A 24,165-nucleotide genomic window follows, 5' to 3' on the forward strand; every position below is an offset into this window, starting at 1 on the left:
TTACAGTCTTCGCCCCATCCCCCCCTGCGTATCAATAGCTGGGGAAACCCGAGGCGGGGCACCGTCTCACCCCGCCCCACCGTCGATATGGCAAGAGCAACAAAACCGCCCTGCCCTAACCGCGCAGTCGCATCTTCGCCTCAGGCCCTCCGCCGGCGCGCGGACCCGGCGCGAGGAGGCGAGGGGCGGCGAGGGGCGGCGGCGGGCGGGGCCGCCTCGGGGCCGTGCCTCACGCCAGGGGGAGTGGCGAGGCAGCGCCGAGGCGGCGGGGGAGGGCAGCGCGCCTGCGCCGCGCGGCTGGCAACGTCTGCGCACGAGTCGGTGACGACACGAGCCGTCTGCCGCTCGGCCCCGCCCCCCCGTGACGTAATGCCGGATTGACGTGCGTGAGAACCAGTGCCGCGCAGCGCCGCCGTTCAAACCGGCGGTGCCGGGGCAGGGGCGTCCAACGGCGCTGCGGGGCGGGGTTGAGCGGCTGCGCGTTCCCGGGCGGTTCCGCCGGGCTTTTATTGCGCTCGGGGCGGCGCCGTCGTTTAGTGTGTTTGGAACGGAGGGACGGGCCGGCTGAGCCCGGCGGCATGGGGGTGAGGTAGGGCCGGGCCGGCGAAGGAGGAGGAAGAAAAAGGGGTAGTGCGGCCGTTCGGCGGAGCCAGGCCTGCGAGGAGGCGGAGAGGTCGCAGAGCCGGCCGGAGGATGGAGGACAAGAAGGAGGAAGGAGAGGCGGAGATCCAGGAGCACGGGCCCGAGCACTGGTTCAGCAAGTGGGAGCGGCAGTGTCTCGCCGAGGCCGAGCAGGAGGAGGCGCTGGCGCCGGAGCTGCAGGACGAGGCGGCGGCGCAGCCCGAGCACAAGCAGCAGAAACTGTGGCACCTCTTCCAGAACTCGGCCACCGCCGTGGCCCAGCTGTACAAGGGTGAGCGGCTGGGGGGGGAGGGGGGGAAAAGGCGGGGGACGTCGGGGCCCGGCCCGGGGGCGGCGGCGGTGCGGAGCCGCTGGGCGGGGTGCGAGCGGGGCCGCGGCCCCACAAAGGGGATGTGGCGGCGGGACGGCCCGGGCAGGGCGAGGAGAGGGCTTCCGGCCTGGAGGCTCTGCGCCCGTCCATGGAGGCGGACGGGAAAACAAAATGGCGTGAGGGCGGCCGAGGAACGTCGCCCTTCGTGGCCGCCGGCGGAAGGCTCGGCCCGGGATGGCGGCGCGGGGAGCCGCCGGGAGAAGCCTGCGGAGCCGCCGCTGCGGGGGGCCGGGCGGGAGGGGGCAGGGCGGCGGGCCGAGCTCTGCGGAGGTGAGCCGCGGGCGGGGCGGGGAGCGGACGGACGGCCGTGCCGGCGGCGGCTGCCGCCCAGCCCGGGGAAGAAGCGCCCACAAAATGGCGAAGTGCGGGGCCGGCCCCATTGTGCGGCGGGGGCTGCGGGCGGGGGCACGGCTCGGCGCTTCCCCGAGCGGCCCCGGGAGCCGCCGCCGTGACCTGAGCCCCCCCGGCGGCCGGCCGCCCTTCCCGGTCCCGCTGCCGAGCCGCCTTCGGGAGGTGGAACAAAATGGCGAAACCTAACATGGCCGTTCGGAGTTAGCGACTCCAAAATAAACAGCGTGTGTCCTTCCCTCCCTGCAGACCGGGTGTGCCAGCAGCCGGGGCTCTCCCTTTGGGTCCCTTTCCAGAACGCGGCCACTGCGGTCACCAACCTCTACAAAGGTAAGGGGCTGCTGCCCGTGGCCCTCCCCACTGAGCCGGGCCCGCTCGGCCTCCTGCCTCGGCTTACTCATAAGCGGGGCCTGCTAATGTCTCTTATTCACCCTGATAAAATCTAACCCGAGACTGCTTCCTGAATCTTGAGAGTTTTCCCTGTGCCGTTTTAGCTGACAGCAGTTGAATCTTTTCTGTTGCCTCATGTCAGTGACTAACAACTTAAAGGCTGTTCTGTTCTGAGACCCTTGAAAGAGGATGTTCTTAGTGTGCCTCTCATGATTCAAGGGAAGATTGCAAGAGCTTCTGCAGGACTTCAGTGTCCTCCATAGCTTTAATTTCGTTGTGTATTAAATGCTGGGATGTCAGTATAATGTGTGTGCATCTTCACTGAAGTGTAGGTTGGCTTTAGTGTTTGCAGAACTCTGCATATAGGTTTAAAAAAAAAAAAAAAACTTTGTTCTTGTGCCACTGAGGCACTTTCAGTGAGCCTTGCAGAAGATTCCCACTTTGTTAAGCACCTCATTGTCATTCACTCTTCATTAGGGTGATGGTAAAAGGGTGATCCTAGCCAAAGCTTGTGCTCCTTGTGCTTATGGCTGTTCTGTTGTGCTGTTTGACTCCATCTGTTAAGATCTGTTTTTAGACTCTGGTGTTCCTTAGATTGGTACAAGAGTTCCTTGCTTCAGAAGGATTGTTCAATACTTGTATGAGCAGAGAATGAATTCAGCAAAGTGTGAATTTGTTATTACTGCCTTCCATTACTAGGAAGAAACTCAAACTTTTGAGTTTCAAATTGGCTGTTTTTCTTTAAGTTCTGGAAGTGTTTTTCTTGGTCTGTATAGCATGGCACACGGAATACCCTGGAAGTTTTTCATTTGTCTTGAATTTCCTGGTTTGTGGGATTTGCTAGAGCTTAGCATGTTTCTGCCTCATTGGGTTTCTGAGGGATGTGGAGGAAGCAATAAGGAAATGTAGATAAATAGCCCTCACTAGCAGTGACCATCTCTCCTGCAGGAAGTGTGTATGACTATTCTGTATGTGTTGTGAGTTGTGTAAAGGGGCAGCCCATCATGTAATGGGCTAATGCCCATCCTGAGGGACAGAGCTGCTCAAACATGGACAGGCTCCATTGTCTCTTGAGCATGGTGCTGGAGGAGCAGCAGGTAGTAAATTATCTAGAATTATTAGTTTGTTGCAAATGATGTCCTTTCCAATGTCCTTGCTACAGCCTTAATTTTTGCTTAAATTACTTGTGTTATAAGTAATCAAGTTAAATGAGACCTATTTTTCTGCAATAATGTGGTTAAGAGAAGAATATGTAGTTTCTCAGTGATCAGGGAAACTAGAATTAAAATAGCATGCTGTCTTCAGGCAGATATCATGTAATACTTCACAAAGGAGTATCTGAAACTTCTCTTAAACAGAATTAAGTGCTTAGTTACTCAAAACTGCAGTCTTCCTTTCAGTCCTCACTTGATTCCCAGTTGAGTAAGTCCCCTTAAAAGGTAGGAGAATATGCCTAGGATCATCTAGACCATGGTGTACCTTGCAAGTAAAGAGTCCATTAATGTGAATTTGCCTCGAGTAATAAACAGAAAATTACTCTTTAAAAACCTTCTGTGGCTCCTTCACACACTCAGTAATAGTTATTTCAAAGGAATTCTGACAAAACATTGAAGTGCTAGGTACTGTGAACTAAATGTTACCTACTTTCTCTTGCCCCAGTGGGTTTCTGGTTTGATAACTTCAAGGCATCAAAGCCTTTAATGGGAGCAATGTAAGAAACTGCGTGTAGGGCAGATAGTGTGATTGCATGTATATTAGCATTTTCTTCAGAATAAATTGTTATTGTACCATGATCTGAAGAGCATCTGGATTGTGGATTTCTGTTTTCACTTAAAGAAGTGAATGTCTGCTTTGTAAGGGTTTTAGTTATTTTGATGATTTTGTGAGCCCACGGTTTACCTTATTGAAAAATGTAACTTTCTGGTAATATTAGTATTTGTAATTGTGAAATGTAGGCAGCTTGACTGCTTGTGTATCTTCTCAGTCTGACTTTGTGAACAAAGCAGTTGTAGGTTTTAATGCCTGGTCTTTCCTAGGGTAATGGTGCTTGAAATTTGCCTAGGGTATGTTGACAGTCAGTGGCTGCCTTCATAACTGACCTTAGTTAGCCCCTTGTCAAGTGTTCTTGTACACAAGGAGAGCAGGCTTGTTGATGTAGAGCTGGGCTCTTCATCTCTCAGGGTTTTCTCAAGGTATTTCAGGAAGGGATTAAAGGACTGTTGTCAGCTTCCAGACTAGCTCTGAGGAGTTTGGGTAGCTCTTGCCCTACTGCACTGGAGTCAGAGATAGTATGGAGTTAAGTGCCTGGAGGAATAATCTGTCAAGTTGCCAATGCTTCGACAGGAATTAGCTTTTGTAGACCTTTCAGTCCTTTGGTTACAAAGCAGCATAAGAAAGTACTATAAAACAGAGTGCATGAAGGTAATGTTAGCATACTAAACATACTTTGTGTGGTTGTGTGATCCAGTATTTCCTTCCTTGGTAAGTTGTGCTATGTTTGAAATGCTGTTATGTGGTAGTTTTTTAGCACTCCTTTATGGGCCATCCAGTGGTGCCTTACAGTAATGTCCAAGATTGGCACTTAAGTGGTTATTCTTGTTCTTGTGTGTGAGAAATAGATTAGATGTGTATGTCTCTGTTTATCTGTAAGCCAATATCTTGGACAGCTGTTCATAAATCTCAACATTATTTTGAGGAAATGGCTTTTATGTTGGACTTCATTAGTAAAGGAAGAATTCAAAAGCAGCTTCTTCTGTCTTTAAGTTTAAAAACAAATCTGGAAGTCAAGTGAATTGAGTTGGAGTGGGTGCTGTTTTAACTTTGAATGGAGTGAGAGCTAACATGGCAGTGGTTTTCATGGCAAACAAGATAACATACCTGAGTAAAGAAAATGATTTGTCCCATCTGTTCTCTGAAATTTGCTGATAGTACTTCTTCAACTGGTAGCCAAGAACTTGCTGAAGTTTGAGGACAATGTAATACAAATAAATAGTGCTTGTTAGAAGTGGAGTTAACTGTTGTGCGCAGATGACTGATAGCATCAGTGAAGAATAAAACTGTGTTTTGTAGCAGGGATAATAGTAAGTAATACCTATTCAAAGCTTTTGTATATCAAACTTGTAATGGATTCCTAAATGAGGAAGGAAAATCTTGGGTAATATATTTACAAAAGAAGCCTAACTGAAGGATGTCGGAAATGCTGTTCTATCTAGGTTCAAAACTATGGCCTCCTGTCAATTTCCTCTATGTGAAATCTGGAGTAAGCTTGTACTCTAAAGAAATGGGAATCTTCTGAAAATTGTGCATCTGCTAGCAGTGAGAAAATGAGTTAATTCTTTTATGTGGAATTTCCTAACTCTGCTGATGTACTTTAGGAGTGCATGGAAAGTTGAAGTGTGCTGCTGTTCATTAAGCAAATGCATGTCTGCTGATTTAAGTACCTGTCTCAGACTGACCAGCTCAAAGGATGCTTCTGATGTTAATACAGTATGGTCTCAGTGTTCTATTGCCAACCTCAGGTATAGCGAATAAATGCTATTGCTGAGGAATTTAAATTCTGACTTGTAAAGATGTAGGGGGAGGAAAAGGAACTAATCAACTCCTTTTAATTAATACTTAGTTGTAATGACTCATTTTCACTGCTACAGACTAGGTGCTGTATTACAGTAACCTGTAGAAGACGCTTATTTCTTTTGGCTGAAAGAAAATCATATCGGTGTGTACCATACTATATATTGTTTTGTTCCATCTGTAATATTTGCTAAGAATACTTTTCTGTCTTCTTGCAGAAAGTGTGGATGCCCATCAGAGAAGCTTTGATGTAGGAATTCAGATTGGCTATCAACGTCGGAACAAGGATGTGTTAGCTTGGGTTAAAAAACGCAGAAGAACTATTCGTAGAGAAGACTTGATCAGCTTCCTATGTGGAAAAGTTCCTCCTCCAAGAAATTCTAGAGCTCCTCCAAGACTGACTGTAGTATCCCCTAACCGAGCTACTTCAACAGAAACTAGCTCATCTGTAGAGACTGATTTGCAACCCTTCCGTGAAGCCATAGCTCTGCATGGTAACAGTAATTTTTCAATACTACTTGGCTAAAACTGGGTGGGGGTTCATGAAGCATGTCTTCCTCTTATGCTTTGGATTTTGGTCACTGATATCTTTGTCATGTACTCAGTGTTCCAGTTGAAGGTGCCCACCTAATTCTCTAAGAGCTTTCTGTATGTGTAAGATTTGCTAGATACTAAAAAGCTGTGTGGTCAAATATGAGTGAGGTGCTTTGTGGAAAGAGTTCATGGCTGCAGAATGTAATACATCTGAAACTCAAAGTATCAACTTAGAGTATTTCTGAAGCATGAAGAGATGATATTTGTATCAATGCTAAAATAAATACAATTGTTGGGAAGTGATAATACTATACTTGCACCTAGTTAAGTGTTAACTAGTAGTAAGTAACTAACAGATTTATGTGGGGTAGAGGAAGGAATTGACAGTTTGAAACTATATGTCTTAGTGCCCTTGTTTTTTGGTGCAAGGATAATAGTGTGGTATTCTGCTCCAGCAAGTGCATGGAGAGGGATATTGTAGGTTCCCTTCACTGCAGGAGTCCTGTTCAGCTCTGATTCCTAGTTCACTTCTTAAAAACGTACCCCAAGTTGATCCATAGTGGATTTCCTTGCTGTTGTCAATAGTGCTGGTGTAGCTTTTTAAGAGTTACAAACTCTCAGCAGCTAATTCTGCTTTGAACTTCCATTCAACAAGTGAAAAAGAAAATGGTCGTGAGGTGAAAAGCAGCTCACCTTTGGATTTTATTATGCCTTGCAAAATTTCTAAAGGGTAGCAGATACTTTGAGCTAATAATGAGCTGTTTATGGAGACTTAAAGATAAAACTGTCTGGAAATATCTGTGAAAAATAAATGAAAACATTACCATATTACTTTTGGTAGGGAATAGGATTTAAGTAGTTAAGTGCATTCCTTAAAATGCAGTCTTTGCCTCTGCTCTGCTGTGGCAGTTTTTCAAGATGAATAAGCCCTACACTGTTACCAGAATTAGGCTGTCACTTAGACATGTTACTGGCTGCTCTGTTGCCACTTCAATGAACCATACTTACACCTGATCATGTTTTTTGGCAGTTTTCCTTCTCATACTGGAAGCTGGCTAGAGAACTCTGTGTACCAGTATTGTTTATTCAGTAGGTTAAGCTGATTTCATGAGGAGGACAGCTGCAGAAGCTGACTCTCATGTAATACAAAATGATAAGCGGACTTGAAAAAAAAAAAAAACCTTCCTTTCTGAAACTACATTTAAACCCTGTGCAGATTATCTTAAAGGCTTACAAGTTGCTTAAACACAGAGCACTTTCAAGCAGTTAATTGGTGGGTATTCACTGAAGTTATTATAATTGTTTTTTAACCTCTTCTTAGTACAGAGGTTGTTCATGGAAGAGCAAAGGGGAACTTCTGGGTACAACGTTTGGAATATGAAAGGAATGAGGCTCATGAGCAGAGTAGGAAGTTTGCTCTGATAGTACTGCAGGAAGGACTAGAAATGTGCTCTTCCCCTTAATCAGCTGGTGGGCAGGATTACATGTCAGTCACCTTCTGGATTAGTTTCTTCTGATATCAGTTTCAGTCTGATATGACACATGCTTTTTGTATTCCTCCTTCAGTCACTAGACTTGTGTAGGGCCCCCTGAATGTTTCTAGGCTAGTGTCTACAATTTGTTGCCTTCCATCTCCTTCTTGCCCTTTTCTAACACTGAGGAAGTAGTGATAAAACTGTCGTCTCATCTTTGTTCCTGTTTATTGTTGGTCATCTTAGAACTGCTTCAACTTTTTTAAAACTGCAAGTAACTCTTGTTTGTAAATTAATGTAGGGCTTTGTGTCTGCATCTTTGGCAGGCTGCTGAAGTGGTGTGCTACTTCTGGATGTGAGGGAACGTGGTAGTGAGAGCAGCTTCAGCAAGTGTTCAGGACTAAGGCTTTAAGTGAAATTTCTGACCAGTGTGTAAAAGCAGGGTTTTGTGCCAGAAGGCTTTCTGTGGAGTAGGGTATTCCTCTGTCAGTGACGTGGATGGGCTGAATCAGAGTTGAGGGCAATACGGAAACTTGCTGCTTAATGTGGTGTCTTTAATAAAACAAGTATGAGTTAAAGTACAGAATAAAGCTCTGAAGCTCCTTTGCTGGCATATTGCTGCTGCTCAGAAGGGGATGGCAGTATGACTGAAGACCTAGATCCTTCAATTTGCTGATTGGACTACTATACCTAAGTCTCACTATTCATATTTAAATCGAGAACTTAGAGAAGCAGCTATATAGTGATGTAGTTTATTAATACTTTCTGGAAGGCTGTGCACAGCTCTGTGTATTCCTTAAAATAAAACTCTAGAGTATCTGTAATTGAATCTTGAAAACCATATGCTGCATCTGCAAATCTCCCTAAAACTGCAATTTTAAACTTCTTGCCTTTTGATCCTTGTCTGGTGTGTATTAGAACTCAGCAAGGTGATTAAATGGCTTTCTTGATGAAGGCTGGGCATTTTGAACCCCAAACCTAGTTTTGTGGCATTATTCACATCAGGGGTGAACTTGTTCTTTACTCTTCTGTTTTAAAAGCAGAATGATCAAGAAAAGCTGTACTAACTTGGAAGAGTTCCTTTTTTATGGTGATCTTACTTTTCTGTTATGGCACTTCTGCTGTGTGCATCCGTTACTGAACTCCTTCAGTGTAACTTCTGGGGACCAAAGAAGGAATCTTAGAGAGTAAACTGGCAAGTGAAAATGTTTGCCCTTGATGGCAGCTTTGCATTATTGGTGTGCTGGAGGGCACCATTTGAAATATAATCTCACTTGAAACTAGCTGTTAAAGGCTGTACTCAGCACTTCTTACAATTTGGGAAGTAGTTAAGGTAAAGTATGCTGTCTTACCCTGAAGCTCAAGTGGATTTTTCTTAAAGTGGTGATACTGCATATTCCTGGAAGTAATGAAGATAAAATGCTGCTATTGTTCAACTCCTCAAACCTGAGTTTGTGACTTTCATCTAACCCTAAAAAAAAAAAGGCAGTTAGCATAGGCTTAGGTGCATCTTCATGTGCTTCCTCAGTGTGTATCTGTGAGAAGAGTTTTCAAATAAAGATTAAATTGAACTAATAGCCATAATTTCTAGAAGTTGACATGTACCAGAGCACTTTCTGCCTTACTAATAGGTAGAATGCTGTCTGCCTACAAGACTCTTAAGGGGTGCTGGTTGTTCTGCAGTCTGGAATGATGCTTTGGCCTTCCAGCATGGGGTTGATGCTCTGTCAGATGTATGCTCAGTGTGGGATCTGTACTCTTTTCCAGAAGCATGGGAGAAAATGTCATGTATTTGAGGTGAGCAGCAGCTCAGCAAGGCAGTAGTGAAAAGCATTGTACTTCAGTGTTCTTACTTAAAATGATGCGCTGGTAGGCAAGAGCTCAGTGTAGAAACAGTGGTGTTTTTGCTCGGTAGATTAAGTGTTGACATGGCATTGATTCAGTCCCTCTGGTCTAAACTCTGACTCTGCCAGATGGAAATATGTGGCTTGACTCAAGGATTCTGAATGTCCATCAGGTTTTGTCTTGCTGTCTGTTTTGTATTACAAATCAATATTAAAAAATGGAGAAGGAAGCAACTGATAGATAGAGACCATGGGAGACTAGAGTTTAGATGAATCGGATAGGGTTAAATTTGACATAAAGGTTGTGTTGGTGTGTTGCTGGAACTTGTTGTGTAGCAGTAATTTGAACGGTGGTGTGATGAGGATTTTTTGTGAAGTTAACTAATTCTTGCTTTGGTCACACTTCAAGTGTGAGTATTCCTTTTAATCCTTGCTGATTGAAACGTCTGGAAACAGTAGTTCATACCATGACTATACTGAATAGTGGCTATCCAGTATTTGATAGTGACCTGAATAACTCATTGGGATCATGGCTGCAGTGCAGGTGAAACAGTTTGTGGTTTATAAAGCTTCAGTTAGGTTAGTGTAAGTAAATGTGTGCTAGAGTTGGCAGTTTTATTTAACCTAAACATTTCATTCTCTGCACATTTAGCCAAGCATCTAATGATTAGATAACCTTGGAGAGTAAGTACTTAATTGTAAGCTACCTACCTAATATCCTTTCTATACTGTAACTTTTACTAATAGCGTTATAGTAAGTGCTCTAAAACACCCTTCAGATAGCAGTAATTTCACAAAAATCAATGTATTTCATAAGAGCTTTGACTGAAAAAATAGTGGTAGTGAGAAAGTAATGAATACTATAAAACACTTCAGACAGTGCCCTCCAATTTAAGGCATGGCGAAGAGGAGAGCAGTGTGTCCTTTCTTAAGGGCTTTTAGAGAAAGATCTACGAAGAGCAGTGGGAGATTTCAGCTGTGATCATGGGGTAATGAAATAGGTGAAAACACTTCAGTAGCCATTGAATCTGTCCTATTCTGTAGACAAAGCTGTGCCTGTGATTAGGTCCTGTTAATCACAGTACAGAAATGAAGTTGTTAAATGATGTTGCTAATCATGTCATCTTATTGTGTAGTATCTATTACTGTTCACCTAACTGCTTAACTTAAATGCTCTCAGAATACACCAAAAACTTGAAATAATTCTCAGTGAATGGGTTTTCTGAGATTTTCCTCTTGCGTGACAACAGCTTTCCTAGAAGAAATGAACTGTGGATCATTCATCCTGAAAGATGCTGTTTTCTGGCAGCAGAAAACAGGTCTTTTTGATTACATTGCTGATTGTCTTCAGTAACATTGCTTGTGTCAAATGGCAATTCAGTGTTTCAGTATGTCTTGATTTTTTTTTTTTCCTCATTCTTCTATATTAGTTTGCCTAGTCTTCAATGGATGTAAATGTTTTATTTGACATTAGATTGCTGTGTAGTGCTATGTAATATGGCAACTGCTATAACCAATACAGAACTGCCCCTCCGTGGTGAGGCTGTTTGCATACTTAATGATGACCTACAGATACCTAACTGATCTAGTATGAGATGGAAATTTAAACTGCAACTAGAAGTACTCATTGTGTTGCAATGTCATTGTATTCTGATCTTTGTAGCCACTGTTTCAAAGCTAACCCACTGCCTTTGACACCAGGCTTGATTAAAGTTTATAATCTTCAGAGTAGTCTCCAAGAGAGAGGCTGGTTCTGAGTCTAAATCTGTAGTGATTTGTTATTACTTGAATACTGAGAAGTGAATATCTGCTTGAGGCATTGCTTGCCATCCTCTGTTAGGATGCTGCAGTGTAGTAGATACTTGTTAATTCTGACTTGTGAATCTATGGCTTCAAACAATGTATTGTATTTGAAAGTCTCCTCTTCAGAATGTAGTTCTTGAGTGATGGCTAAAACATGGTTTCTCACCTGAGAGATCAGTTTTGGTTTTAGAATAGTTTTTCTAAAAAAAAATAAAATAAAATACACTGATCACTTGATTCTGAGTTCTACAGAACAGCCAATGACTGAAAGTTATGTAAACTGTCAATTGTGGAAGTAACAGTACTGAACCTGTGTGTTCAGAGCAATTATGTTTGGAATTAGTGCTATGGAGAACCATGGGCAAAGTGTCAGTTTGGGTTTGGAAGCGTCAGAAACATTTACCCTCTGTACTGTCAGTTTTGTTTTTGCAGTTGAATTGTACAGGATGAAATGTTCTTTCTAATGCTGTGTCAGTTGAAATTAAACTTCCTGCAATCTTTGAATTGTGCAGTGATTTCTTACCTGCCTAACTTTTAAACATCTAGCTTTTTTTTTTTTTTTTTTCGTTTGGGTGCTTTATTTTGTAGATATGAGTCTCATTTTTTAATGACTTCAAATTTAAGCTCAGCCTGAATTCTGGGAGTACCAGAACAAAGCTTTTTGGCTGTGGCCTATTTTTTCATTAAAGGGGCTTTTGCTTTTTTTTTTTTTTCCCAAATTCTTTCTGTCATTTTGGATGAAAAGAATTTTTATGTTGTTAAAACCCTGCAGGATTCTGGTCAGGCTTTAAACCATGCTTCTAAGTCACTGGGACATTCACTGGGGCTGTGAGCAGAAGCTGTAAGAAAGCACAAGCTATTAGTTTTTACTGGACATAGTGCAAAATATTCCATGTAAAGTAGATCTTGTATTACAAGATCAAAGCTTTCAATGTTATTTCTGCAGTGATGTAGAGTGAATCTGGCTAACCTGTCCTGTCACGACTTGTGTATCAACCTGCCATCACTGCAGATGGCTTTAGAATCTGTTAATTAGTATGAAGTTTTCACTTCTGTTCAGGTTATTAATGAAGTGCTAGGAAGCATAGTGATAGCAGGGAGCCTGTGACGCTGTTTTGGATCAGATCTGCCGGTAGTGAATTTTGGTCAATTGACATGTGGTCTTGCTTTTCTGCTTTCAGTGCTCTGAATACTAATGTGTTGGCTAATAGTGGCAGCCCTCAATTGTTTTTACTTAAATAATTAAATCTGTTGCTTTACAAACCTGTCCATGATGTGCTGTCATGCTGTAGTTCCCTTCAGAACGTAAGGGGAACTTTTGGAACAAGACTAAGTCAACTTTGCAATTAACTGCATTAGTAGGGAAAGTTTTGTTCTGTGTTGGAAATGGCTTAGGTTGAAGCTGCCACATGGGATAGACTACCCTTCCTTTGAGTGTTTTCACACTATGACTAGCCTGTCATCTGCTTGTGGAGCAAGCATTTGCTGTAGTGTGCCTCTACAACCTGGTGTATGAACTCCAAGTCTTCTAAGAAGGGGCTCTTCCAACTTGTGTATTCTCTTATAGCAAAAGCTAAGAAGGCATGGCAGAGAGGTGGGAGGGTGTGTCCTGGCCTTCAAGTGAGTGTGCATGGCACAAATAATAGGATGAAGTGCCTCTAACGTATCACTACGTCAGATAAATGTCGTCCCTGTACGCACAGGAAGTTGCTTTCTTTGCTGCATGTCCTAAATGTTCTTTCTTTTCTTCCCTTAGGTCTTAGTGGTGCAATGGCTAGTATAAGTGTTCGCTCGAGTACCCCAGGCTCTCCTACTCACGTGAGCAGTGGTTCCAATGCTAGTCGAAGGAGAAACGGACTTCATGATGTTGATTTGAACACTTTCATATCAGAAGAAATGGCACTCCACTTGGACAATGGTGGAACTAGAAAGCGTACCTCAGCCCAGTGTGGCGATGTCATTACAGACTCACCAACTCATAAACGCAACAGAATGATCTAAACTGCATAAATTTCAAACCCACCATGCTGCTTGAAAGCCACTTGATCCTCAGAGTACTATTGAAAAGGAAACGTGAGGCCATCTTCCCATATTCACTGTTTAAGACAAATTCAATAATTGCCATAAAAAATTTTAGGTATTACGTTAGACGCCTCTTGTATCTGCGGCTTTCTTAAACTATATTCTTAGCAGAGGACATCAGATATTGTGTAGTAGCTAGCAAGATCATCATAGGCGAACATGTATCTGTTCCAAGGCTAAAAGTGACCTTACTTGTATTCTTAAAGGGAAAGGAAATTTCAGACGTTTATTTGGTTATAGAATGCTTCTTTTGTCCTTTATTTCCTGCTGTGTTGAGTATTTGCTTAAACAGTATTGCCAGTTTGACTGAAATTGTCTACTACATGACTTGGCATCTTTGTCAAAACTGCAGGCTTCCATTTTTGCAGCACTGTACCATGCACCTAGTTTCTCTATAGTAACAGTGTGCAAGTTATAAATATTGGACTGTACCCTTTTTAGTTTTAAAAGCAGTTGATAATTCTGGTGATTGTGTGATAATGTAAAGAGGTGCTATGATGGTCATGCAATTAATACTTAATATTGAATCAATACAAGGATCTTTATTGGGTTCACTTTGTGTGTTTAGTGCTCTGAAGTAGCAATATAAAACTTCCCCAGTTAACTTCATAGACTTTTGAATCTTCAGTTTGAGGAAATATATGTACTTAATGGTATTATCCTTGTGGTAACAATACACAGTGCAGACTGCACCAGTGCTGACCTAAATTTAGAGGAAGATGTCCTGTAATTGGAAAGTAGGCTTTTCTGTTCAGTATTAGTGAAGGGTAGGCTTTGTGTACACCCATATCCCATTTTACATTTCTTGTGGAGTAATTGCCCATTGCTGGGGAGGGGTGGGAGGAGAGGGGAGTGAGGGGGAGTAGTTGAAGGAAGGGTATTGTCTAACAAGTAAGACTTCTGGTCACAAGTGGGAACTTGGACTAACTTAAGATTCTCTGTGATGCCACCTCCTTCATGGCAGGTGACAGTGCAGGTTCTGTCAAGTGCTAAGAAAATAATTTAAAACTGGAAGTTGATTTTAAAAAGTTCTGGATAAACATGCTGTAAGGATGAATTAAAAAGGATAAATGGCTTTCTTTTTGTGTTGAGCTTACATTCATAGGATCAAACTCTGCCATAAAGTAAGTGTTATCAAAAACTGAAGTAGACATCAAGACTGATCGGCTGCAAATCAGTTTCTGAATGGGGATGGATGTATCAATCTCAAAGAACTTCTGTTTTTACATGTAGGTAGGAGTCTTTTTTTTTTTTTTTTTTTGGTGGAGACTGGCTTTTATGGCCTCTGAATCTCTGCCTAAAAATGAATAATACACAAGGAATAAGAAAACAAGGAGCTCCAGACCTGCGAGCTGGGAAAGGGTGTTTAGTGAGGTGGTAAATGTGCTTAACTGGAAGCGTAGACTCATCTTTGATGAAATGCAGCTGTTCTAGATGCACAGTGCTAAATTCTGGTGTCCTACTTAACAGTTATGGCACCTTGAGCTCCATTCGTATACAGCTCTTTAAGACTTCTGCTTATGTGCTTGTAGAGTCAGATCTTTGTATTTCTTGTTACTTGAAGCAGACTTGACTGTAGTCTTGCTTCTTTTTGCCCTGATGTTCTTTCATTGGTGGTTGCTTGATGAGGCAAGACAGTAATTGATATTTAAAAACTTTCAGAATTCAAGTCTCTTAGGAGCAAAACTTCCTTGCTTTGTGGTGCTTCCATCATATTTCTTTACATTGAAGAGCTCTTAAGGATGTCAACATTTGCACAACACTGTAGCTAGAGGTTCTGTAGTTTATGGGGCAAGTGTAAGAACTGTGCAAAGCAAGATGGTAAGACCTGTTCTAAACTCCCTGCCTGTGTTACATAGCTTAACTTGCACATCACCTGAAGGACTTGGTATACCTTAGTTTCAGTTACTGCTATTAACTATGATTCATAAGACTTATTTTATGTAAAATATTAAAGCTGCATAAAGCTAGTATTCATTTGACTGCATTTTCAACTGAAACTTTTAAGTATCTAAGCATTAGTATTTATTTGGCTTTTGATAGAGGAGTTTCTCTGTCCTAAATGGAGAATTGCAAAATGAAAAGTCACAGGCTGGAATCCTGACCAGAAAAGACGTGTGGAAATCATCATCTGTTTTGTTTATTCATTAACTGGTTTGTACAACTGATGTGCTTATGCTCTGCAACTTCTAACACCTTATGTGTAAGGGTAGCAACATACTGATATCAGAGTTCTGCATACAGGGTTTGAACTGTTAACAGTGCTTCTGGTCTAGCCCAAAATGCACAGAACCTATTCAGATTGTCTCCCCTTCCTTGCAGTTCTGTTCTGTTAATGTTCTGAAGCATTACTTCAGTCTGCTACCACTCAAAACTACATTTATTTGGCTTTCTGTGATTTGTGCCATTTTTTCTTTGAGGAGAAAACAGTCTTAAACTAATTGCAGTGATATTTTTGCCTGTACCTTAAATACTTGGCAACTCGTTTTTCTGTTCAGCCCCAACTGTTTCTTTGTTAACCCTTGCTGGAATAATCCAAAATGCACATATTCACCTGGTAAATGGGAGAACAGATTGTCTCGAGAAAACAAGTTAAAGCTCAGTACCTTTTGCTTTGAAGATTATTTCTTGTGTCAGTGTAGAAAAGTGTAATTCTGAGAAGCAGCATTCTGCTGTTATCCAAACTAGCTCCTGGAGCCAGAAGTAAGTTGATGTTAAAGAAACACTGAACTGAGGACTGTTTAGTTTGATTTTTAAGGAAGTGCTTATTTTTGCTTTCTCTTATGAATCATAGAGTTGACTGGTCTTTTTTCCATGTACATCAAATCTAACATGAATGTGCGGCAAGTTACATACAGTACATCCTGCACTGAAGCTACTGAGCTTGGCTTGCTTATTAATGAAATACGTTTTAAATGTTAAATTTAAAGTTATATTACAATAAAGTAATGCAAAAATGATTTTGGCTGAAACTGAAGTCCTGCAGTTAAACTTATTCTCAAATGTGGTTTACCCAACTGGAGTAATAGAAACTCTAAGTCATAATAAACCTAATAAAAAAAATAAAAAATGTTAAGGCTGCTTTGTAATTATTTTAAATGAGTAGTACAGTCCATCGATGAGCCCCAAACAGAAGCGTGAGCTACAGGCTTATTTAATTCTGTGGAATGGAATTTGATGGCAGCTGTATTTAGGCTTTTGTCTCCTGCATCACAAGCTGCTGTGCTGCGGGCTGCTGAAAGCCTTAAGAATTGGGGTGTACTGCATGCATTTGTGAGATGTTTTATAGAACTCAACATCACTGAGATCTAGGAAAAGCATCTTAGAATATGCAGCATACCCTCTTTAGGAGTGGAATTGGTATTGACTTCAGTAGTAGAGATTTATCTCTCTAGCCAAAAGACTTTGCACTCGTGTGAAACAAGGTGCTGTAATAACAGGCTTTCCTGCTTTGTGTGGGTGTCCCCAAACCTGCAAATATTTTTTCACTTGTCTTACCAGCAGGCTTTGGAATTTAGCTGCCTTCTCCAATTTCTAACCAATCAAATGTTATGGTGATGGTTGGAAAGTGTTCTTAAATGACTCCTAATGTAAGTCTTTCAGATGATAGCCTAGAGCTAGTAACTGGTTGGTAGAAGTGAGGAATGTACACCTGGCTTCTTCCATGGTTTCAGTGCACCATCTGGGGTAGCCACAAGGCCTTGTGTCTTGTTCCAGAACCTATCTTTATTTAAAGCAGTGAAGAAGGCACTGACACCTGTTAACTGTTTCAGTGCTGGTTTCTGAAGCTTTAATGGTGTGCTTAAACTATAAAGGCTCAGCAGTGGGTAGATGGAGGTTGGTAAATGCTTCTACAGTCTGCAGTGAACTGTTTCTGTAGTCAACACTGGTGCTTTCTGCCTTTACTCCTGTTGGATCCCTTTCACATCAACTCAAAAGAAGTGAAAATTGTCTTAAGTTCACAATGGAAGTCATGAATAAACCAAACACTCGTTTCTGTATAGTACAGTAGTATCACCTAGGTGCCTTACAAAAGGGAGTTAAAGAGTAACTGTTTTAGAGTTAAGTGGATTCCAGTGTTTCCTATGAATGCAGCATCACCAGTCACAAGTTCAGAGTTCAAACTGCAATGTTTGGGGATTTTGGAACACCAAGAACACTGGGCTGTATTTTCCTTGGCTTAAGATGGGAGTATGTTGAGGAAATGTGCAAGAATATGACTTAAGAAATCACCAGTGAGATCAGGAAGAACAGTTTGTAGAAAGTCAAGAACTTCAGTATAAAAACAGTCAATTGATTGCATCCAGTACAGCTTTTAATCATGTTTCATAACACTTCATTTTAAGATTGAAGTATATATTTGTGTAATTGTGTTTTAACACCACCTTGTCTGTCAGCAGCTCATGATGTTCCTTCAGCTCTGAAACTTCCAAGCCGTGAGAATTCTTCCCTTGTGTCTTGTACATCCTTTGTCTTTTCATAAAGCATCACAACAGGATCCAAAGTATTTAAACTAGGTACTCTCAGAAACATGTATGAATATTCCACTGGGGTTTGGATAGGGTCACTGCTGGCTTTACCTGTGCACCACTGCCTGCCTCAACCTCAGAACATGGTCAATTTTGGAAAGTCTGAAGGTCAGCATTTGTCACTTGTTCCTACACTGCTTGCTTTTTACACTGAAAACTATTTGTACTTAGGTTTCTCCTTCTAATGGAATTCTTTTGAGCCTTACCTGAAATGAAGTATGCAAGAGTAGGAGTGAGGCTGGTAGAAAGCACCAGGTTATCTAAATGATCCCTCATAGACAGATAGGTACGCCATTTGTCTGAAGCATTGCTGCTTTGCAAATTGATGACCTTTCTGACCACTCCAAAATGGCCAATCTTTGTATTCTTTGAATGCCTTAGGGTGTGTTTAGCTGTTCTCTGAAAGTTATGGTTTTCTCAATATGATTAACATTAAAGCATGAGGAAGGGATTTTTCCACAAGTTGACTAAGTGAATGTGCTTACCTGTTTCATGAAGCGTGTACCTGTTTTGTAAGGTGTGGTTGAAGGTATCTAATGCTATCTTCAGAAGTTTTCTAAAGTGTTTTTTACTACCCATTTCTAGAAACTAGTATCAAATGTCTGCTAGTAGTTTACCTTTTCACCTAACTAAGGGAACCACAGTGTATGTAACTTCTCCCCAAGCTTTTGGGCTAGAAAATCTCACTTAAGTCTACTCTTTCATGGCTTTGTATGACTCTGGTGGAAGGAGCAGCTGCCATCTCAGGTATGTGAGGTATGCAGGTATGCCTTTTTCATCTCCTCAGAGAATCTGTTGACATTAACGTGAATCACTAAAGGTGTATTTCTCTTTGCTAAAATGAATTTGTTTTACTTCTGTGTAGCTGTTTTCAGAGTAGGAAGCTGCTGAAGACACTTTGAGTATTCTAGCTGTAGGCTTGTGTGCTGCAAGATGATAGTGCAGTGGTGCAACTTGGTGAGATATTAGCATATTCCATGCAAACTGATAATAGAATGGCCTAATTCTTCAGATAGCTTAGCTTGTGATCTTAATGCATATTTGCCAGCAATGAACTGCTAGGCAAACCATCACAAGCCCCTGAAGGAAGTAGCCTGCTTTACTTGCCTCTCCCTGCTCTTAAAAAGAGCTTTGCCCCTGTTCTTACTAAAATTCAAATGTCAGTAGGTCTAGATGTGTTTTCCAAAATGTGGACATTCCCCCTGCAGAGTGTTTCCTGACAAATGGGCTCAACACATTTATATGACATAGCTGTAGGGAACCTGCTTTGGCAGGGGGGTTGGACTCGATGATCTCTGGAGGTCCCTTCCAACCCCTACAATTCTGTGATTCTGTGATAGCCTGGCTATAAAATATTTTTGTTAGAAGCTAAATAAAGCTCAGCTTCAGTGAAGCCTATTAATTCCTTCAGAGCTACTTTTCAGTTTTAGTTTCAGCGTACGTGCAAGCTGTGTAACATCTACCTGATGTTCTCCTGTTTGTGTCTATGGCTCATTTTGACTTCTTTTAATGAGGAGTCTCTTTTTGGGCCAAATACATCCTGACTTGTGAGGTAAAGTGCTACTAAATATGTAGAAGCCTCTAGTAAGTGTTTGCACTTGATGTTACATTTTCTTTAAATGGACATAGAGGATTGTGAGCTTTCCAACCCTGGAGATGTTTGTGACTGAACCGGACCAGGCTCAGAGCACCTTGCCTCTTGTTGGACCTGCTCTGAACATGCACTGCCCCAGAATAATGAAGCAAACCCAGGCTGAGTTGTGAAGCTGCCTCTGCATGGCAGGTGTTTGCAGTGAGTCTTCTGTGTCACAGATGTAACATCAGCCTCCAAAGGGCAGGAGAGCACCTGCCTGAGCTTCGGTTTGATGAGGCACAAAAATAGGCAATTTTCTAGGTGATATTCTAATTAGAAGTAGATAAGTGCTTTTATATCAAAGCCAAACCCTGTGATTAATGTTCTGGGGGACTGGTAACTGATTTATTGGTGACAGCTGGTGAATTTGCATCAGCTCTAAAGGCTAAAACTTAGTTTGATAGCTGTGGTCTGTCCAGAAGACTCAGAAAGAATTAGGTGGACTAATGGCTTCTTAAAATGCTTCCTTACAGACCGGGGGTTTTGCCTGGAAAGCAGAAGCTGGGTTAGTTTTGCTCCTGTCTTAAGACCTCCAGAAATTCACCTATTTGTTGCTGATGCAGTGCCTGAGTGTGCTGGCGATGAACTCAAAAGCATTACTTCCTGAAAATCAGCCTTCTTCCTCTTCTACCAAGACAAGCAGCAGGCCCTTTCTAAGCACCCAAACTCATACAAAAATTTGGTGGCACCCTAAAGCAAATATACATACATACACACACGTATATATATATTTAAAGGAAGATAATATTGAATATATAGTGAATATTCCAGCTAGATAGGAGGTTAAATACCACCTGTTGGCTGCAAGCTCTTGAAAGTGCATACTGCTGTGTTTTTTTCTTCCTGTTTCTTCCCTGCCTGTCTAATCACGACAATGCTGGAACACTTCTAACAGCCTAATAAAAATATGTGGTCATGTTTTTGCATCTCCAGAAAGTGGGCTGTATTGATTAGATGTCACTGAAGCATGCCAAAAAGCATGACAGAAAGGTGGGCATGTTTGGCGTCTGATCTGATACCATATGGCACAAATAGGCGTCTTTAGACTTGATTGTGCAAAGTTTTGCAGTCATATTTCAGTCTTATATGAGGTTCCCAGCACTGCTGGTGAGAAATCCACCATGATGCCTTTCTATCAGTTGTCTCAGATTACACGACTTTTGATCTTACCATCTATCTGTGCATGTACATTTCAGATGCTACAGTTATATTCAAGCTTTGTCTGTGTTTTGCAGCTATCTTGCCACAGCTGTTCTGAATAAAGATGCCAGAAAGTTGAAATCAGACTCCCCCAACCTACGCAGTCATAAAGTTGTCTGATGCAATGCTGCAGGCCAACCTTGTGTTAGTGGCATCAATGGAGACTTTGAGATGGTACAAACAGCAGGAGTCTTGAGGAATGTAAGAAATGTGATGGGAAGGAGGAGGTAAAGGGTCTTGGGCAGGTAAAGTGAACTTGCCTACTTGCTTTTATAGCCCTCAACTGCAGTAACTCCATGGCTTGGATCAGTACTGGCTGTACAGGCTAACTAATGATTTGGGTGACTTGAAAAGCTAATTTTTGTAACTGCTTACCTGCTGCATCACATGGAGCTAAAAAAATAAGTCGCATTTCTCATTGAGGACATGCTGCACTATTAAGGAGAAGAACCTTTCTCTTTAACCGAAGTTTGGGAAGTTATGTAGGTTCAGTTGAGAAGTCTTTTAAAACACTGCAGAGAGGTTTCACGGTGACGATGCTGATGGTTTAAATAATCTCAGTTTCTCAAAGCTTTAAAAGGATTGTGAAGAGCCATTGGGATTACTTAACCACCATGCCCAGTCCCTTTACCCAATTTGAAAACCAGTCACTCTGCAAGCAAAAACAATCCCTCGAGTGACTCTTGCCAGTGATTGTGAAATGGTTCTTTGTAAAGCAAAATGTCTGAAGTTATACCAGTTAGCTGGGAGGCAGGAAGATGACATTGGAACGCAGCTCTAAAAACTGATGATATGCTCTTGCTGCACTGAGCATCTTGTTGCTTGCAGGAGAAAAAAGCACAACATGTAGTGACTAGGAAAATGAGGGCCTGAGGAATGAGAATCTGTGTTGCAGATTGAGTGCCTGTTGTTCATTGGCTGTGGTGCAGGACAAAGAGGCAGGAGTGCTTTGCTGCAGTCTTCTGAGGACACACGGAATCTTGTCAGATGTCTGGAAAAGAAAGTCCAGCTCCCGCCCAACTGCTTCCTGGGGAGCGATTGCAAGTGAAGTCTGCAATAGTTTTCTGCAAAGACTGATGTTTGGTAATGGATGAAGTCTGGCTATGGAAGGAATTACAAGGTGTAATTCATCAGAAACAAAGGAAAACAAGAAGCGGCATTGCACAAGATTTTATGTCATTTCACTCTGGCTTGTATGGCATTCATTAACATGATAACCGACCAGAATTGGAGAGAGAGGGCATAGCTGAGCCCTTATATCTTAATTCCATTACCAGCTTTTCAACATATCAGACGTACACTTGGGTAGGTATGAATAAAGACCTTTTGAAGGAATACAAATAGGGCAACCAGAGGCCACCACCTTCAAGCATTATCTGTAAACACAGTTTGCCAGAGCATTCCAGCTGGCAACCTCTAGGTAAGCTCATAGCGATCTCAGATAAAACTACTGCAGAGCAGAGCCAGATCTTTGGCGGCTTAATGGCACCAGGCCCATTTACACTGCTCAGGAGTGTGAATCAGAGGAGCTTCTTCATGAGGTGAAGGCTTGTAGCAAGTCGGCAGCGTGAAAGAAGGTGAGTGAGGCTTCCAGTGACTGGCAGGCTGCAGTCATGGTGTTCAAGAAGAAAGGAGGAGGAGAAAATCCACAATGTGCCCTGTAGTTTCCCCATAACGGTGGAGCCCCTGATGTTTTGGGAGCTACATGATGGGGCACTTCCCATAACTTTGCAGTGATCTGGCTGCTGCCTTTCTTGGGAGCAATCCTAAGCTCCAGCTGTTAACTGTTAGGTGTACAGACTGACTACCAGGAAGTCCAAGCTGCTCATTTTGCACCTTTCAGCCCTAGTTTCTGAAGAGAATACATAAAAAATACAGCTTAAAGCAGCATGAATCCCAACATTAACTATCAGAGGAAAGGCGAGATGGCATGATTGGCCCAAGATGCAGGGAAGGAGCTCTGGTTCTCCTGAGCTCTGACGGAATTTTGTTGCTTGTTCCATGTTTTGACCCAGATTTTGTGTCACCCAGCAGGTTGTGCCAATAGCTGTGCTGCCCTGTGTGGTGGCAGGACTTGGGTTCGCATCCTTCAGCTATGAGTTTGCTTCCTAAAGATGATTTTACCTTCTACTGCCTCAGTTTTTTCTTCCATACAACTGCTGTGGGATTGATACTACTTTAGTTGATGAACTTGAAGAGCATTAGAAGAAAGAAATATGGACAGAAAAGCTCTACTGCATTCAGTAGCTGTATTTACGTCCTTGAAAGAGAACTCTGTTGTCATCTGTCTTTTGTGAAGATCAAAATGTGTCTTGACAGACAGCTTTCCTACTTTCTCAATGACTGATGGCAACTTTGCAGGCTGTTGGTACTGAAACTGTCACTTTTTGTTAATCCTGCATGTTTCATACATTCAATCTTTCAAATAAATCAATTGTGTTGTTGTAATCTCCATAATCAGAACACTATTATACAAAAATAACTCTTGCATATCCAACTCAAAATTAACCCTTTTAAGACAGCTGTAAAATACAGGATGATATGGCCAAGACAGTGCTTTTCATTTAATTTGATTTTCCCAGAGAAACATTATCTCCATCATCACAGCTGTGCCAGTTGTCTCTCCACGTCTTGGTTTGCATCTCGTAACTCAAAGCTTCAAATTCTCCTATCTTATGCATACGTCCCTCTATTGATGTGCTTCCAGCTCAACTGCTGTGAAGTGGAGGATGTCATCCATGTAGTTCACAAGCAGTGGTACTGCCCATCTGGGCAGGGCTTTGGCTTGTGCCTTTGCCACAGCAGGGTTTTTTTTTTTTGTGGATGTGTTGTTTCCAGTATCTGCCAGAGTGATGTTTTATCCCTGTGCAACAGGGATCAAATAACCACGCTTTCCATTTCGTGTAATGAAACTTCATAAATGTATTGTGAATTACACGATGTTCTTTGCTATCCCCTTTTTTCCTTTGAACTTTGCTTCTGTACAGGACAAGACCAAGAAGTACAAGATGGGGAAAGTCAGTATGCGTTGGTGGTAAAATATTAATGCTCCTTCAGAATGGGAAGTGGAATAAACTGCGTGCTTTTCTTCTACGAGGCCCCAGGCCTGGAGAAATAATATTCCATGGACGAGGCACGGCTGTGATCCCTCATAGCAGCACAGGATCTGCAGAGGTTGAGGAGCGGAGTGAACGGCAAGGGAGAAGAAACGTCCGATGTGAGTGAGCGGGCACCATCGCCCCGTTCCGGAGGAGAGGGGTAACGCCTGGAGGAAGCGGCTTCCTGCTTTATGGGAGAGCAAGCAGGCAGAGCACCGTTCCCGTTCCGCAACCCTGTGGGTTGCATGCAGGGTGTTCTGCCGAGCCCCTTCCTTGCACGTGGCAGCTTTCCCTGCAGCGAGCATCTTTTTCCTCGGCAGGTAAAAAAGACGGGACCCCCTTGAGCTTTATTCTCTCTGCACCCGGAGGTTTACCCGCCTCGTTACGCCGTGGCGATGCCTTCCCGCCTGTTTACGGCCGTTGCTGTGGCTGATGGAGCGGCTGCTCCCTCAGCGCGCTGCTCCTGCAGAGCTGCCCACGTGCGCAGCCCAGCAGCGTCGTCACAGCTCTCATTTCTGCCAAGCGCTAAGAAACACCTCGGCTCGCACCTTTTGCTCGGGCTTTTTGTTGTTAAAGATCGAGGCGTTCAGGCAGGATTTGCATGGCAGACGGATGGTGGAACAACCCGGACGGGAGCTGAGGCGCATTCT

General features: G+C 42.7%; 1 protein-coding gene across 1 annotated transcript; it reads left to right on the forward strand.

The window, feature by feature from the left end:
- The first annotated feature begins 441 nt into the window (after nucleotides 1–441).
- HAPSTR1 (HUWE1 associated protein modifying stress responses) lies at nucleotides 442–14,321 on the forward strand. Its single transcript, XM_048961322.1, has 4 exons — nucleotides 442–913; nucleotides 1,610–1,690; nucleotides 5,539–5,814; nucleotides 12,730–14,321. Exons 1-4 carry the CDS (start codon nucleotides 694–696, stop codon nucleotides 12,972–12,974), a joined length of 822 nt encoding a protein of 273 aa, XP_048817279.1. The 5' UTR covers nucleotides 442–693; the 3' UTR covers nucleotides 12,975–14,321.
- Nucleotides 14,322–24,165: the final 9,844 nt, after the last annotated feature.

This window comes from Lagopus muta, chromosome 15 (genome assembly GCF_023343835.1).
Source record: "Lagopus muta isolate bLagMut1 chromosome 15, bLagMut1 primary, whole genome shotgun sequence".
NCBI classification, from domain to species: Eukaryota; Metazoa; Chordata; class Aves; order Galliformes; family Phasianidae; genus Lagopus; species Lagopus muta.